The sequence below is a fragment of the Phodopus roborovskii genome, unplaced genomic scaffold (assembly GCF_943737965.1).
Source record: "Phodopus roborovskii unplaced genomic scaffold, PHOROB, whole genome shotgun sequence".
Lineage (NCBI taxonomy): Eukaryota > Metazoa > Chordata > Mammalia > Rodentia > Cricetidae > Phodopus > Phodopus roborovskii.
The window spans coordinates 4,818,421-4,837,438 of NW_026126602.1; the positions used below are offsets into that span (position 1 = coordinate 4,818,421).

General features: G+C 38.4%; 1 protein-coding gene across 3 annotated transcripts in view; it reads right to left on the minus strand.

Moving 5' to 3' along the window:
- Cul2 (cullin 2) overlaps nucleotides 1-19,018 on the minus strand; it is a 42,662-nt gene that overhangs the window by 11,891 nt on the left and 11,753 nt on the right. For 2 of the 3 annotated variants that reach the window (XM_051205763.1, XM_051205762.1), the window contains exons 2-11: nucleotides 14,874-15,014; nucleotides 13,896-13,998; nucleotides 11,968-12,062; nucleotides 7,830-7,935; nucleotides 7,001-7,083; nucleotides 6,147-6,243; nucleotides 5,952-6,062; nucleotides 3,693-3,855; nucleotides 2,075-2,199; nucleotides 892-999 (exon numbers count right to left, since the gene is read on the minus strand). In XM_051205763.1, coding sequence (XP_051061720.1) covers nucleotides 892-999; nucleotides 2,075-2,199; nucleotides 3,693-3,855; nucleotides 5,952-6,062; nucleotides 6,147-6,243; nucleotides 7,001-7,083; nucleotides 7,830-7,935; nucleotides 11,968-12,062; nucleotides 13,896-13,998; nucleotides 14,874-14,992 — 1,110 coding nt within the window. In that variant the 5' untranslated portion in view covers nucleotides 14,993-15,014. Of the gene's footprint in view, nucleotides 1-891; nucleotides 1,000-2,074; nucleotides 2,200-3,692; nucleotides 3,856-5,951; nucleotides 6,063-6,146; nucleotides 6,244-7,000; nucleotides 7,084-7,829; nucleotides 7,936-11,967; nucleotides 12,063-13,895; nucleotides 13,999-14,873; nucleotides 15,015-18,017; nucleotides 18,095-19,018 lie in introns of all 3 variants that reach the window. The other variant, XM_051205764.1, reaches the window with a different exon arrangement.

Below are 19,018 nucleotides of genomic sequence, written 5' to 3' on the forward strand. Positions count from 1 at the left end.
GTCCAAGTGGAGGCAAGGTCTACCTTAGTTATTATTGTTCTTCAAGAGCCAGCCCACCTTGTGTTCTCAGGCAGGGTTTGTCACTGGGACCTATAGAACACTGAGGGCTGAGCTAGATGGACAGGAAGGCCTATCACGCCTGTCTTCACCTCCTCAGCACTGGGATTATAATACCACACAATTTTTATTTATTTATTTAACACAAGGGCTAAGAATGAGCTATTTCCTCAGCAACTACGGGTTTCAAGGGATAGTGACTCCCCTGAGCCCTTCTTTTCCCTCTCTCTGCTTCTTCAGGTCACCATTAGGCGAACGGTTTCATCAACCATGAGAGGCCCAAAAGCAACACAGTCAATTAGTAAGGCAGAAACTCAAGATGTGAAATCTTGAGTTTAAAATTAAAAAGAATTTCCTTGTGCTTAGTTCAGTATTTTGTCATGCTGACAGAAAGCTAACTTACCACACAGACCAAAATATTGTTATAAGAAGTACCCATGATATTTTACAACCTGTAAGTAAATTTTCTAGTCAAATACCGATTCAAAACCAAGAATGAACACAGACTAAATGGTAAAGGCTATAGGGAACTGCCAGTCCTGCCACTGTCGGGACTATGACAAGAAAGTATCAGTACTAACAACAGACATTAGGGTTATGCACAGCGTGTACTAACAACAGTTAACACTGACATAGGTAACTCCATGGGTGCTCACTGTAAACTACTTAAAAATACTTAGACTCTCAAATTCAAAGTGGTTATTTAATGAGAGTTTGAGTATCTGAAAGATCTTAAACTTAGATGCCTAAGATGCCTAATTGAACACTGTATATTACAGATTAAAGAGAATTTCACGTACACAGAGCATAGGCATGTTTTTGTTTAAAAGTTACCTTATCTAAAGCACTCATAAAATGCTGATCACCATTCAAAACAGTGTTGATAAGTTGAACAAATTTACCATGTACTTCCAAAACTGATTCCACAAATAGTGTTGGCATCTAAAAAACATAAAATACAAAGTATAAATTTATATTTTAATATAATTAAGAAAAAAATTTGGCTCAACTGCTCCCCCCCCTCCCCAAACACACACCTTACCCACCATCTCTAGCTACACTGGTCTTAAAAACCTAAGACTTGGGGGCTGGACAGATGACTCAGTGGTTAAGAGCACTGGCTGCTCTTTCAGAGGACCTGGGTTCAATTCCCAGCACCCACATGGCAGTTCACAACTCTCTGTAATTCCAGTTGAAGGTGGGGAGGTGGGGGGGTGGAGGGTCCTGACACCCATGCCACCAATGGACATTAAACAAACAAACAAACAAATGGGGCAAGTGAAAATAAATCTAAGACTCCTCTTCTATCAAATGGGACTGCCATTCAATACCAGGCCTAACAAGTCCTCTGCTACATAAACCCACACACTCTTATGTTGCCTTACAGTGAACCCCTAAGTCCCAGGCCGGTCAACACCGGGTAGCTACATAAAGGCCAGTTACTGGGAGAATGAGACCCTGGAGTTGGGCAGAGTTAACTTGCCCAAGCTAGAGGGATGCAGTATTTAAAAGAGTTTCCCTCTCAAAGAAAATGACTGAACTTGAGAGTGACTGTAAATTCATATTCTCACATCTCAGCCTTGAAATGAGGTTGTTTTTGTTCAGTGTCACTCAATACTCTGAATTTGCAAACCTGAAATAAATTTTGAACACGTCTAGTAATAACACTGACAATATATGGTCAATGGCTGGCAGAAGCCTCTTTAGAAAGATGAAGATTAGGGAAGCTGAGGGTGAGTGACTATGGCATTTGAATGGCAAGCTAGAAACAGAGAAGGTTTTTAAAATCTGCCACTTACACAGCAATCAGTATTGTTAGGAAGCAGCTCTTCTTAATGGCTTCTCACAATTTAATAATCCCAAGAAGAACTCAGTAAGTTCAAGATTTAAAACATTTGAATATAAATAAATGGCTTAGTTTCTTACGACAAAACCCTTTTTTATAAACCATCAAGGTCAAAAGAAAACCTCTCTAAGTCTGCTAAGAGGGCGTGCTCTAACACTTCTGTGCACTCACGTGTTCCTGAGTTAGGTTACTGGTTGCTCTAAGGCCCTCATCGTGGATGTGATTCTGCAGCTCCTGAATCATATGAGGTAAGCCAGAGGACACAGCACGGAGCAAGACATACATATTTGCCATGTCTGAGAGAAAAAAAGAGTTTAAGTTCTCAACCTTATTATGTAATGCATGCTTTAAAATGCAGAAGTTAAAAGGACTATGTGAATAAAAGGCATGCTCCACTTGAACACAAATACACACACTCACTTCCCAGTCACCTTACTTCCCTCTCCACAAGAAAGCAATGTTATTGTTGCTTACTATGTAATGATGACAGATGAACATTCTCACAAAACACACATACTCTTCCCCTTCTTTTCTTTGACTCAAGTGCTATTTGTGCATTATGTGTGCTATTAGCGACTTCAGGATATCTTAACTACAAGTATTTTATACTGGCACACAAAGCAATTCCACATTTCACAACTTTATTACAATTACCGGGAAATGTTGTGATTAATAATTTTGGGGGGATATCTGTAGTATAAACCCCTAAAGGTACTATATATAGTTTGTGATTGTATAGGGAGATCCTTCTAAGCAAGAACCAAACAAGAAGAAACTCCTGTGACCCTGAACAGTGAACTGATGCCACTGATACTGTCTTTATCTCAAATGCACACAGTTGTCCGTATCTTACTATATGGCTCCGTGACTTAGTACAATACACCATATATGCACACCTAGGCTTACAAACAGATATTCCTTATCCTAGCAATGCCCTACAGCCATCTCCTGACTATTACTGCTCTTCTGCAAATCAGAGTTAACTACAGGCTGAGCTCACCTGGCTTGAACTATGAAAATAAACAATTACACAACTTTCTGGTTGACTTCTTTTGTTCAACGTGACATTTAAGATTCATTTGTGTTGTGTTTAGCTTTAGTGTGTTCATTTCTCTTCTGTAATAGTCTCTGGTGTAAGCATCACTGGATATGTGGATTAGTTCTAGTCATTGCAAGGAATGTTGCTATGAAGACCCTTGTACATTTTTGTACACAATTGTGTGTATGCACGGGAAGGAGCCTCATGTCTAGCAGACATGTTGAACCATGAAATCTACATATATATTGCTTTGGTACTCAGTGTTAGCTTTGCAATATGGCTGCGTCAGTTTATACTCCCATACCAGGATACAAGAAGTTCCAGGAAGTCTATATACTTCCTAATATGTCTTATATTTATTCTGACTACACAGCAACTGAGTATAAAAAAGTGTTTTCACCATTTATTGCTAGTATCTTAGTGTACTTTTCTTTAAACTGAGTTAGACTGAGCAGCGTTTTATCTTTCCTGATTCTATACTTCTTTTCCACAGTCTGATTTCCTAATTATAAAGAATTCTCAAATGAACAAAGTAACCCTTGAGATAAGCATAAATACATTTTCCTAATTCATCTTTTTACTTTAGACTGTACTTTGAAAATGCTTTTCCAAAAGTCTAAACTATATTGAGTCAGAAAAGAACATATAATTCACCAAGGAGTATTAAAAGTGTGCAAGATAAGTAACAAACAAGAGAAATCTTGGATATATCATTTAATTCCCACTCACATGTCCACTAAGTGCACTTACCATTCTTTCTTTCTTGCCGAATGATGTTGTGGCACTCTGCATGTAAGAACTGTAAGTGGTCTGCTACCATCCGCTGCTGACACTCGTGAATCACTTTAGTATATGAACTTGGATGCAAATATTTTCGACATCTAATTTCTTCATCTTTTAATCTACCTAGAACCTACAGAAATATATCCTTACAATTATGAACTACGACACAAAGTTAACATCAGTCAGCTCTTACTACCTCTAGGCGAATGCAGGTAAGGTTATGGAAAAGCTTTACACAATTTCAACTCAAGTTTATAAGTCATTTCATATCTACTTACCTTACTGTCACCTACATCCTCCCATTACATTCTGAACAAGAACTACCTTCAATGATCAGCCCTCTGATCTGCTGTATCAGGAACCCAACACAAAATAGAAGTATAAAGACCAATACATGAAGTAGATTCTTCTTTCTTGTTTCCATTTTATGAAATGGGAACAAACTACACAAACCATCCTTAACTGTCACATTAAAGACCCCTCCCACCCAAACAGTCTCTCTGTGTAACAGCCCTGGTTGTCCTGGAACTTGATCTATAAACCAGGCCAGCCTCCAACTCACATAGATTCACCTGCCTCTGCCTCCTGAGTGTTGGGTTTAAAGGTATGCATTACCACTGTCTGGTTTAAAGACTTTTATAGTGAGTAAATATGTCAACCAAGACATTTTATTAACGATTATTCTGTATGGAAAGAAATCAAATCCAAATAAAATGCAGTGCAATAAACAGTTAGTAAAGAGGTAAAGAACCTGACCAATTCCGTAACAAAACAAAACTACAATATTATAGCCATGAAGACTATTCTAGCAGACACATATAAGTACAGTTGTGTGGGCTAGGAAACCACTCTGTGATGTGAAGCTAAAGAAATAGTTACTGGACTTAACTGACCCCAAGGAATTATGTAAATGGGGCTTTGAAAGATTGGTGGCTGTCTGCCTAGAAATAAGGAAGGGGAATCATTGGAAATATAATGAAATATCTCATTAGAACACCCGAGGCTCTATTCTACTGGATACCTACTAGTAATGGGTAGTTAGAGAAAATAAAGGTCTCTAGATTTTAGAAGGTGCTCACTATTAGGTTGTTTTGCTAGTCCCCTTAAAATATTTTTATCTTCCCGGTTAAACCATCTAGCAAAAATCATTCAATAACAAAATGCTTGAACCTTAACACTGCAAACCAAAAGCTTGTTAAGCCAGACACAGAGATGCACATCTGTAATCCCAGGACTTAGGAGGTGAAGGCAGAAAAGGATTGATATGACTTGAAGGCCAGTCTGGGCTACAGAGCAAGACTTGGTTTCAAAATATCAAGAAACCAAAACTTAAAAAAATCTAGATAAAATTCTCATGTCTTTATAATGACTATCACTCTTTCTTATTACCATGAAACTATTAATAGGGTTTAAAATTCCTTCTGGAAGTTTGATACAATGTTCAGAATTCAGCATACCAAGACTTACCATGACTCATTATTTTATTTGCACTCCACTTTTTCTTTCCACTTTGTTATTTTTATCTTATTTATTTATACTTACAAACAGTCATATGTTTCCAGGGCTGGCCTGAAACTCCTTATATAGCTGAGGGACCTTGAAATGGGATTACAGGCATGCATCACCATGCCAGGTTATGCAGTGCTGGGGGCTGAACCAGGGCCTCATGATGACTGTGAGTCAAGGTATTTACAGACAAGCCTAAGGACCTAAGATTGATTCTCAAAACCCATACGAAGGAAGGTTTGAATCTACTCCCAAGTTGTTCTCTCATCACCACACCTGAACAGTGGTACAATATCCATTTTATATTAACTTTTTAAAGACTATTGTTAAAATATGTGCACATATGAATCTATGTGTATACATACATACAAGTATGTATGTACGTATGTGTGGGTATGTGCACCAGAGTACAGGTGCTCATGAAGCTCAGAAAAGGACATTATCAGGTCCTCTGGAACTAGCATTACAAGTTCTGGGAACTGAATGCAAGTCCTCTACATGAGGTACATATGTTCTTAATCACTGAGCAATCTATCTAGCCCATATTATATTGATTTTAATAATGTAACAAAAATAGAATTCTTTCCTTAGGAGAAATGATACAATAGATGTTTTCTACTAAAGCAATATTAAATATGTATGATGCTAAATAAGCAACTGGGCAACAGGTAAATGCACATGAGGTTTTTTGCTGGTTTTTTTTTTTTTTTTTTTTTTTACCTTTTCCATATACTGTGAGCAATTTGATTCTTGTAATAAATTTGAAGCTTCTTGCTTGTAATATTCTCCTGTTTCAGTCAGAAAGGGAGACACAAAGATTCCCTGATAAAACTGAAAATCAATTAAAATTGTGTTAGTAAAAACTGGAACAATTTCAGAAATTAAATGTCTCATGTTTTTAAGTAAATGTTTTACCTTTAAGGGAAATTTTTTCTTATACTGTTCAACATGAACAAAGGAGTTAATAACCCCATGGATTACTTTCTGGTTTGGGTCTTCTCCACCACGATCACTGAAACAAAGTACAACACAAAATATGCTTAAGAACACAGACATCTGTGGACTTATACCCAAGTGTGCCAATATACAGCCTCTAACTTAATGCCCTATTAAAAATTACAAGGTCAAAACACATGCATGAAGCTTGAAACAGTTTTTCATTATCATCATCATCATCATTATAGCTGATATATGTTAGAAAGCATCTCAGTAAGTGTGATTTGATGAAAAATGATGTGCTGGGACTATCACTGAGATATTTCTTCAGCTGTAATACCTGGGCTTCAGTCTGCATCTTTACTGTACTGAATGGCAGGGAAAGAAAACCCTCTCTAAGCCCCAGCAATCAGACAGAAAGAAGAACTAAACAACATTCAAATTGGGGGAGGGGGAGCAAAAGCACCGGTTTACAGATGGTCTTGGGGGGAGGGCAGGGGACATATACCACAAAGATTGTACACACAAAACAACCAATTAAAATAACTGAATTCATTTACAGAATACAGAATGAATATACAGAAATCAGTAGTACTGTTGTTGGCCAATAGCAAACTACCTGAATCAGAAATCAAGAAAGTAATCCCATTTTGTATTTCCTTTAAGAAATAACCATAAAAACCTTAAGAATGAAGAACTAACTGATGAAAGAAATTAAACTCAAAATTAGTCAGAATTGACAGAAACACACTACATGCTAATAAAGAACAACATATCAGATCAGTCAATAATCTAAACATTAACTCACCAAGGAGATTAAACCCCATACTCACTTTTTTATTTCTCTGAGCAGCATTCGGATGAGGATGTCCTGAAGGGGTTCAACCATTAACTTCCTCCACATATCCAATGCTAGCTGCCAGGAAAAACAAAGCATCAAGGCTGAATTAGGTAGATTTTTTTCCCCCCTTAACATTCATTCTAGGATCTTGTAAAATAGAAATACCCATCAACAAAAATATTGGTATTTTAAAATACAAGTGAAAATTGAAGGAAAAGTAACTTCTCATTTTAAGTAGCCATCATCACATCAGAATTATAAGATTAAAAACATTATTATTGTGTGTGTATGCATACGTGATTGCTTAGTATTGTTATCATTATTGCTTGTGTGTGTGTGTGTGTGTGTGTGAGAGAGAGAGAGAGAGAGACAGAGAGAGAGAGAGACAGAGAGACAGAGAGAGAGACAGACGTGTGGACCTGTGTACCATGCTGCCCACATGGAGGTCAGCACGAGTTTCTGGAGCCGATTCCCTCTTTCTACCACCAGGTGAGCTCCAGTCAGGGATCAAACCCAGCTTGTCAGCCTTATATGGTCAGGAGGCAAGAACTTTACCCACTGAGTCATCTCACTTCCCATATGACTTTAACAGTCACAGAAAATCTTACTAAAATCCTTATTGATTGTTAAATATTTACATACTAGGTAGAGATGAGCTAACCCCTGTAACTCAAATACAGGTAGAAAGGGAGAAACGATGCCACAAAGCGGTCTCCTGGCCAAGGGGCAGATACACATGTACATCATGCATATATACATACACAATCAAATTTAAATTTAAAAACAAAGTTATGTTTGCAGTCACTTAAAGAATTTCTTACCTCTCCTATCTCCATAAGTGGTTCATTCATATCTACTCCGCCATAGCCGTATTGTAAATCGGCTTCCGTCAATTTATTTTTTTTAATATATTGGGTATTGAGATACCTGAAAATTAAACACAAGTACAAAGGATGTAAACTCAAAATCATCCTAGAATAGTAATTTTAGGGTCATAAGTTTAAAGACTAATTCAGTGATAACTCCAAAAGAAATTATATACAAGTTAGAAATAAATGAAAATAATGTATTATTAGCCCTGGACTTTCTGCAAGGGTTACTGCACCATAAACAAACAGTTCGCTTAGCATTTTCAGGCAGCGGGAATTAAAACCAAAAGAATTTCCCCTGTATGACTACCAACCCTGGTTTAAGCCTCAGCATTATGCTTTCACCTCTGTTCTTGCTGTAATGCTCATTTCTCTTTTCTTTTCACTAATTTATTTACTGATTGGTTTTTCTGTGTAGCCATGGCTATCCTGGAACTCAACCGATAGACCAAGCTGGCCTTGAACTCAGAGATCTGCCCACTTCTGCCTCCCAAGTTCTGAAGTGTGCACCACCACCCAGCCCTTCAAGTTGTATTTCTAACAACGCCTTTCAGCTAAGGAAAGGCTTGAGAGACAGGAATAAGACATCAATCAAAAGGCCAATCTATAGCCCACAATGTCCTGTGGCTGGGATTGTAATGCCTGGCCTCTCACACTCAGACCTCACTCACACCTTTCAGGTCTGCCTTATCTCTTTCTGAATTAACTTTACCTTCCCACAGCAAGCAAAATGTTCTACCAGCTACACAGTATTTGCTACTACATACACAATCCTTTTCTTTTACTGACAGGTATTTTTTGTATTCTTAGTTACTCTCTGGAATTTAAGGGTGGATAATTAAGAACCTTTTCTTACATCTATCAAAAAAAAAATTGCAGCAAATACCAAGTTCTAAAAAAATTCATTTTTAATGTATTTTAAAAGAATGCTAACAATTTAAACAGCAGGGACAGAAACAGTTAACATTAGAACACTAATTTAGACAAGCAGCCTAAGCCAAACTGTAAAAGCCATAAATATCAGAAATAAGCAATGAATTGCTAAAGTCAGATTAAAAGTACACATTTATAGCCAGGCAATGGTGGCACACGCTAATCTCAACACTCAGGAAACAAGAGGTAGATGGATCTCTGTGAATTCGAGGCCAGCCTGGTCTAGAGAGCAAGTTACAGGACAGCAAGAGCTGTCACACAGAGAAACCCTGACTTGAAAAAGAAAAAAAAAGAAAAAAAGAAAAAGAAAGTAAGTACATATCCACATGTCACAGCACTTGTGACTTGTGATCTTCCTTTGTCAGCCTCCCAAGTTCAAGGACAGGCTAAGCTGTTTTAAAACAAATATCAACAATAATTTTGTTTGTTTGTTTTTGTTTTTTGAGACAGGGTTTCTCTGTATTGCTTTGGAGCCTGTCCTGGAACTATCTCCCCACCTTAAAACAAGCAAAACGACCATCAGTTATATGATAACCAATACTACAAAGGACAGTTAATTGACTCCCATAGCCATCAGCTCTCTGATTGTGCTACAGACAGAGGAAACTCAGTTATTTTAGACAGCAATCAAGGACACTTTTAATAAGATACATAAATCAGGTATGGTGGCATACACCTATAATCCTAGAAGTTGGGAAGTACAATTACAGACTGGTCTACACAGGTCAGCCTGGGCTCATAAAAACTTGTCTCAAAAAATTAAAAACAAAATATGCATGTAGAAAGACTATTGTATAATAAAATGAATAAACCGTGAAGTCTGACTGATAAGGGGTTTAAATTCTGCCTCAATTAGCAACTGGCTGATCTCAAAGTTACTACCAACCTCATAGCTAGTACTAGCATAATAGTATTAATTTAAATAGTACTAATTTATCAATCCACCTTGATGAACAAAGTAAATTACAACCAAGGAAACTAACAAGGAGAAAAGCAGCTATCAAAACACTTCAACTAAGGAGACCCACTATGACACAGTGTATAGTCAACACTAAAGGCCTATGCGTATAAGCAATGGCAAAAGCATACCCATGCTCTCATTCTTCAAATTCCAACAATACTACAATTTAGCTAGGGATTACCTTAATAACATCTCACAATGTCTAATGCACAGGAAGATGTTTCACGGAAGTTAACACCACAATAACCCTGCACTTCACAGTAAACTGCTTTTTTGTTTGTTTGTTTGTTTTTTGTTTTTGATTTTTGCTCTTCTAAAAGCCACTGTGCCATTGTGAAGCCCAGTTTCTATATTGGCAACTTAGATTAAGTAAACTATACTTCCATTGAACCAGCAAGGCAAAGGGGCACCAATAAGCCAGGAGTACTGAGAGCTGATTTGGCAGGGTGGAATGGCAGACTATGCCTGGAGAACTCTCTCAAGTGTTGAGCTTCTCCACAGTGACATACTGAAACTTGGGCCCATCTGTGGCCCAAGCCACAAAACACAGGGCAAAATTATCACTGCAACCACCTCGGCCCATAATCATTCTAATAGTAGACTCTCTAGACCCACAAATAAGAGAAACATTTACTTCATGTCCATGTCAGTGTTTGAAAATTTACTTACTGTCAGTAAATGAGGTAGGTATTTTAGAATGGTAGTGTATATCCTGTGCCATTATATGTTGGAAGGATGGACTTGTTTTTTTGGTGTGTTTGTTTTTTCCCCAAAGCAGAGTTTCCCAGTAGCTTTGGAGCCAGTCTTGGAACTTGCTCCGTAGACCAGGCAGGCCTTGAACTCACAGAGATCTGCCTGCCTCTGCTGGGATTAAAGGTGTACACCACCACTGCCCAGTTGTGATCTGTTGTTTTTTGTTTGTTTATAAGGGATTACAGTTAAGAGACTGCATGAATCTCAGCAGAGACTTTGTCTTGTTGGAGGAAGCGTGTGTCACTGTGAAGGCAGGCTTTGAGGTCTCATATATGCTCAAGATATTGCCGAGTGTCTCAGATCACTTCCTGTTGCCTGCAACAGGGAAAATTCTCAGCTCCTCCAGACCCATGTCTGCCTGCACTCCACTGTACTTCCATCCACCATGCTCCCTGCCATGATGATTATGGGCTAAACCTCTAAAACCTCAATGAAATGTTTTCCTTTATAAGAGTTGCTGCAGTCATGGTGTCTCTTCACAGCAATAGACACCGTAACTAAGACAATAAACAAATGCCTGCTTTACTCAGCAATAGTCATGGACATGTTCAAAGATGGACTACTTACACAAGGATCCCTAAAAACACAGTGCCTAGTTACTGCACAGCTACATTAGCTTATGTATGCACAAACTTTGCTGTTGAAACAATCAATGACATCTCTTAGAATTTAAGTTCTGTCATTAGGAAACAGACAATTATTCTTATTTCTACGCACTAAAAGACTGAATCAAATACAAGCAGCACAGAGAGCCATGGAAATACAAGACCTAAGCTGGAGATGATGCAGAAAAGAGGAAAAATTAGAAAGGGGAATGTAAGAAAAATGTGCCAAAATTAGTCATATCCAGAATGCAGCCAGATGGAGCAGTGAGGGGAAGACAGGAAGAAAGGAGAGCAGGGGAGCACGACTCTGGCTGGATCAATACGGCCAGAGAACCTTGAAGAAAACTACCAAATATTTTAACTGTGGCCTCAAAGCCTGTGCATGGTAGTCTTATGGAAATATATATATGTATATGTGGGAATGTGGCTTAGATTTACCCCACTAAGCTTCCTCTGTTGGAATTTAGTGTGTGTTCCAGACAATTTGAAGAAACAGAGCACAGCATTTACATCTTTTCTTTTCCACAGGGCTGTCTATGTACCTGCCTGTATCTGCAGTGGACCTATCTAACAAAGTCCCTATTAGTAATCCATATTCCAGTGGGAAATAATGTAAATTACCAGGGTAGAAAGACAGCCCAGGGGTTAAGAGCACTGGCTACTTTTCTAGTTCTAATACAACCAAAGGGATCTGACGCCCTTCTGGCCCTAGGACACTAGACATGTAAATGCTACAGAGACACATGCAGGTCTAATACTCATATACACAGAAATAATCTTAAAAATACTTAAGAATGCAAGCAATACTGCTAAGTAGTCAAGATTTTAAAGCACTCACCTATATAAGCAGTCCATATAGTCGGCACCTTTGCTGTATTCTTCCCAATACCTATGATACATAACAAGCACTTGCTCTTCAGACTCCAGAACTCTCTAGACAGAAAAGATATTTTTGCTGTGAAAGTACTAATCATTTTCATTACAATAAAATTATAAAATACATGGAATAAAACTTCTAAAAAGAATATAAATCAAGCATTATCATCCACATTTATAAATTGTATTGTATTCACAATACACAGTAAAGATAAGAGGGAGCCACCAAAAACAGTTCTATTCTATTCATGGATTTCTGCGTAGAAGTTATTTTAAAAGCTGTTTTGAGACAGGACCTCTTACAGCTTAGGTTAGCCTGTAACTTGTAATGACATTACTCTAAGCTGGGCTTATAGGTATATAACAGCACAACCAGTGTGTGCACTAAAACTTGTAATGACACTCCCCTAAACTGGAGTTATAGGTGTACAACAACACAACCAGTGTGGGCAGTATAACTTGTAATAACACTTCCCTAAACTGTAGTTACAGGTGTACAACAGCACAATCAGTATGTGCTCTGCTGGGGATCAAACCTAGTTTTCATGTTAGATAAGCAGTCCACTAACTGAGTAAACCAGCCTTCAACTATTCTTTAAGATAATGGGATTTTGTCCAGAACACTTTATAGCCCAGGATTTCCTTATACTCACAGCAACCCTTCTAGCTCAGCCTCCCCAGTGATGGAATTATAGGCTTGAACCATAAGCAACTTCAATTGTAATTCTCAAAAAATTTGTGCTGGGCATGGTGACATGCATCTTTAATCCAGATCTCTGTGATTTATAGGTTAACCAGGGCTAGAGTGAGAGACCCTGTCTCTCAAACGAAACAAAACAAACAAATAAACAAAAAATCCCCACATAGCCTAAATGGTATATATACCTATCATCCTAGTGCTTTGGGAGATAGGGCTGATCAGGAGTTCAAGACCAGCCAGCTTGGTCTACTTAGCATTTTGAGGCCACTTTGGATAACATGATACCTTGTTCCAAAAAACAAAACACAGCCTAACTTAACAAATTCCAACATTAATAAATATCCTACATGATTATGAACTATGTATAGCCAAGTTCATTAGCTTATAATAGCCAAACTTTGACCCAATGTAGCATATTAAAAACTGAAACAAAACCACTGCCATGAGCTAGTAAATTCATACACTCAAACACTAAAGAATACATGCAAGAGATAATAAACATGCACTAAAAGCAGTATGTTTCCTCTTAAGGGAAATATTAATTGTTCAGCTCTCTGGGTCAATAGGGTATCTATTTCTTGTCAAGGCAGAGGCTGTGTTGTTTGATCATTAAATGAGATCTGATGGTTGCCCCAGCTACTAATCAAAGTAGAGTGCAAGATTCTAGCTTGGGCTGTAATTGATCTGCAGCAGTTCCAATGGTCTATAAAGACCATGTAGGGCATACAGAAGTTTGTTTAAGTGAGTAAGATTTGTGACGCTAACTCCACTATGTAGCAGGTATAAACCCTGAAGAACCAAATTGATTTCCCCTGTGAACCAAATAACCCTGCTGTTTAAGTAATTTAGGTCAGCTGGGCAGTGGTGGCACATGCCTTTAACTCCAGCACTTGGAATGTAGAGGCAGGTCTCTCTGAGTTCAAGACCAGCCTGGTCTACAGAGTGAGATTGAGAACAGCCAGAACTACACTGAGAAACACTGTCTTGAAAAAAACAAATAATAAATTTAGATCTGGTTAATTTCATGTGTATTCTTTTAAATTTATATCTTTTCTTATAATAAATTTTAAAATTAAAAAAAAAAAATCAAAAAGCCCTAATTCGATGAATGTTTTCCTCTGGAAATCTGTGAGCTAGTCAAATTACTCTGCACCTGTAAGCATGTGCATCACAATGATACTATCCCTTACCTTGTGCAAATGCTGAACGTGTTTTTCCAAAAAAACCTTTGTTTCCGCATAAAGTCTTTCTCCAAGTGGTTCGGGATAGGCTACGCATAAAGCGTAAATGTCTCTAGATAGATTATTAAGGTTCCCATAGTCAAAACATGATTCTGTTTGGCATCAAAAAAGGTAACATCAAGCTGGGTGTTGTGGTTCCCTATAATCCTGAACTCCTGCATCTACCTCTCTAGTGCTGGAAATACAGGTGCATACCATCAAGACCAAAGTTGCAAAAACAAACTGAAAATACAGGGCTAATTAGGGTGGAATCATGCACTTACACTGTAAATACAAAGAACAGGAAAACATAACACAGAAAGGGCTGGAGAGACATTTGCTAGGAACCATAGTTCGGTTCCTAGCACCCACATGATAGCTCACAACCGTCTACCAACTCCAGCAGTAGATATCCTGGGCATGAAGCATGCTATGTGCCACAAACACACAGGCAGTTAAATCACACTGATGTTGCCTGTAGTATAATAAATCTTAGAAACTAAATTACCTTGTTAAAACAACACAGAATGGGGGGGGGGGGGACAGAAGAGATGGCTCAGCTGTTTATCCTGTTCTGACAATAGCTATTAAATCTTCTTACTAGAAGTGCTAACACCAGATTTTTGTTGTTGTTAAAGCCAGGCATGGTGGCTTACACCTAAAATAACAGCACTTTGGAGACTCCTGTGAGTTTGAAAGCATGTGGGCTATAGTGAAACCCTACATTACAGATTTTATGTTTACTGTCTATAGTTTGGTTTGTTTGCTACACTCCCAAAGACCACAGTAGTGCCAGGTACACTTACTCAGGATCTGATAAATGGAAGGTTATGAAAAACTGATTGCCACAAAATTAACATAAACATATCCCAAAACAGTTACACCTAAACCCATTTTCATTTAACAAGCTTTGATTTAGTGTTTCTTGTGGTTTCACTTAAAGGATACGAAAAGCGGTCGTTCCACGTTGCTCTCTCAACATACTCCAACATAACAACAGCTTTGATTGTAGTTAGAAGTTTGTTCCATGTCTCATCAAAATCCACTACTCTTGGTTTTAAAGACATTGTGCAAGCTTAGTGTTGAAACCTGTTAATGAAAAACAACAACCATGTTAGCATGAATCCCAACAAGAGTGTTTATATTTTTAAAATAGCACTTAATTTGGGTTGGGGAGGTGGTTCGGAGGTTAAGAGCCTGTACTACTCTTGTGGAGGACTGGATTCCCAGCACCTATGACAGAAAGCTCACACTTCATGCAACTCCAGAGCCAGAGGGATCCCATGCCTCTGGTATCCACAGGCACCTGCACATGTGCACATATTCACACACAATTAAAAATAATAAAAATATTTAAAGTTCCATATAATTGAACTGTATGATGTGTAAAAGGAGTAGAAACACAAAGGAACTCAGAAACACAATAAACATTAGCTACCACCACTTCATAATCAAATTGCTGATGAGTAGTGTGTGGTTTCAAAGATTGATAAGCTTCATTGAGAACCAGAAAAAAAAAAAAAATAGGTAAACAAGACTGACTCTCACGAAAGCAAAGATACTGAATAAAGACTTTGACCACAAATTCAGTTTGACCTCCAAATTTCATCTGGAGAAAGATTAATACACAAGGGATATAAAAGATCATTTACATAAACAAACAAGAGGAGCTGGAAAGATGGCTCAACAGTTAAGAGCTCTTAGAGGACCCTGGTTCCCAGTACCCACATGGCTGTTCACAACCATAAGCAACTCCAATTCAAAGGGATGCAACACCCTCTTCTGGTATCCATAGTCAGCAGGCATGCATGTGGTATGCAAACATATATCCAGGCAAACATACAGTAAGAATTTTAAAGATAAAAAATAAGCAGAAAGGAGTTTTAGAGTAGAATGCAAACTTCACATGAACTTTTAAAACTTTGGGACTCAGGAATCAATGCTCACAGGTTGTCCTCTGACCTACACACATGCCCCCCCACACACACTTGATAAAATGAACTAAGCACAAGCATTCCTAGTTCTGGGCTTGACTGGACACAATGTGACAACCTGCCTCAAGGCCCTGCCACCATGACTTTCCAACCATGATGGACTATGTTGTGAAGTGAGCAGAATAAATGTGTTCCTTTACAATACTTTTGTGAAGGCATTTTAACATAGCAACAAGAAAGTTAACTAAGACAACACCCCAGCCAACTACAATGCTCTCATTATTTTCTGAACCTCTCCATCTTTGTCATGTACAAATGCTGTAGCCTCCAGCACTCAGCAGAAATACTTGTTGACTTCTGTACAGTGCCTGTAGGAGCCCCACACTAGCTTAACTCTACATTCCTCTTTTGTTTTTTCTGAAACAGTGTCTCATTCTGTAGCCCAAGCTAGACTCAGACTCATACCGCCCCAGTCTGTTTGACATAAACTACCATATTCCTTTAATCCTACCAATAAACCAAGTAGATTCCACTGCTCTTGCCACAATCTGGATAAGTGTCACAGGAAGACTGAGAAACATCAGGTGGCATCAGGAGCCAACACCTGGGTTAGGTTCTTTCCGTTCTTAAATGGCCCCACTCCCCATTTTACAGAATACCTACCCTTTCCAATTCACCATTCTAGGTTCTGTGGATGTACTACAAAAACCCAAGCTCTGGGCTGGAGCCAACAAAGTTCAGTGGGAATGTGCTTGCCTACTATGATTAAGGCATCAAAATGTGCCTTAATGTGATAACAAAACCAGATGAGTCCAAAATTCTCAACATTAGAATTTCAGATCTTGAGGTATGGAGAGTTAGTAGTTTAGAATGCATACTGTTTCTGAAGAGCACCCAAGTTCAGCTCCCCTCACAATGTGCAGCTTACACCAACCTGTCTGGCGCTGGGGATCCAAGGCACTCTTCTAGACCCTATAGGCAGCAGCACTTGGATGTGTGTACTCCTAACACAAAACTGTTATGTTCTTCTTGTTAAAAAGAATCTCAGATCTTGCTCTAATCAAAGACAAAATAACCTAAATGAAAAGTTGACCATTCACTCCCAGACCTAATCATTCCCTGCTGTGTCCTACTACAGGAAGCACAGTTTATAGACTCATTTACAACATGATACTCCAAGCTTCCATGAAAAGGCCCTAGATAAGGCATCTTTACAGCTTCCTCTGGCAAGAGCTCTCTCTTGACTCAGTAATCCAGTCTCTTCTCTGCTTAGAGGTCACTTGACTCACTAACCTAGCTCATAAATCCTGCCTTTACCCTTCCTGATTCTCTACCTACAGTGAGTGCTCTTTTTCTTAGTACTCCCACCACTCACATACCCCAGACTCCTGTGAAATACAGCCTGGATTCATGTCCAACTGCTTTTAAGAAACCTAGAGTCCAGACTCACAACTGAGTGTCCTACTTTCTCCTCATCGCCTCTTTCTTTTAACCTCCCTGCTTAAATCATATGAAAATGTTTTAAATAAAATTTACAACTCTGCTTCATAAAAACTACAAAAACTTTCTTGGTAAGGGAGATATAAATGATTCTTAATGTGTAATTTTAATGGCTGCAGTCTGCATTTATCTTTATAGTATCAGACTGAGGCTTCTCTGGTAAGACAAATGCTCAGAATAGGTAGTAGTGATGAAGTGATAATCTATGCTTGAAGGGGAAACAATTCTAGAAGCAAAGGCAAAAAGAGCTACCAGTGTTTTCACCAACCTAGAGAAATAACAAACACTAAACCAATACAAAAACATGCAAAAATAATCTGTTAGATGGTTTATCCTCTAAAAACCTCAAATAACAACTTTTTAAGTTGCTTCATTTTCTCCAAACCTTTAAAATAACTTATTCATAGAAAACTTACACAAGGATGGGGGGATAGGGCAAAGAAACAAATGAGAATCACAACCACAGTACTATTTCCCACCTCCCAGGCTACTGAAAAGCTTATATAAATATGGGCTGTGTACTTTCCTAGCATGTGAAAGGTCCTGGGCTCCATCTCCAAAGATATACTATCATGCATCACTTAACAGGGTTACATTCCAAAATACTTTAATTAGACTCTTCTATAGTGTGAACATCATAGGGCTAGGGCATACTCACACAAACTAAGAAGGCTATGATGTCACAGGGCAATATAATCTCCAAGGGCACATCATTGCATATCAATCCATCACTGGCTGAAATACAGTTTAAATACATGTCTGTGTGAATTCTCCATTCTTGTTCTTTAATAGGGACCACAATACACTTCTCATTCTCAATCAGATTGTGTCCCACTGAATGCCTGCAAAAATTCAATTTTTTAGCTTTCTTCTGAATTTCATCCTTGATTTGGTGAGGCAATTTTTTTTTTTTTTGGTTGTTTTAACACATATAACTCAAGGCCCCATGAGCACCATGAGCCCTTAAAAAACCTCCAGACCCAGATGTGGTGGCACATGCCTGTTTGTAATCCCAGTACTTGGGAGGCTGAGACAATACAGACAGTTTAAGCCTTAGTTACAGTGTGAGAGCCATCTTAAAAAATAAAATCACAAGCTCCAAATATTTCCAAATTAAGTTACGTGTGATAATACATGCCTGTGGTACATCTATAATCACAACACTGAGGAAAGTAAAACGGAACATTGTGAGTTCTAAGCCCGCCTTTGTCACACAGTACGGCCCTCAAAAGGAAAAAGAAAGCTACAAAGCTATTTAATTATTGCTAAAAAATAACCCTAATCGAATTAGTTTACCACAGGACCCGGCAATCCCCCTCTTAGGCATATACCCAAATGATCCACATCATGCAACAAAGACATCTGTTCAACTATGTTCATAGCAGCACTATTTGTAATAGCAAGAACCTGGAAGCAACCTAGATGCCCCTCAATTGAAGAATGGTTAATGAAGATGTGGCACATCTACACAATGGAATACTACTCTGCAGAAAAAAATAATGGTATCTTGAAATTCGCAGGCAAGTGGATGGCACTTGAAGAAACCATCCTGAATGAGGTAACCCAGTCACAAAAAGAGGAACACAGTGTGTACTCACTCATATATGGATTTTAGACCTAGATCAAAGGATCACCAGCCTATAATTCACATCACCAGAG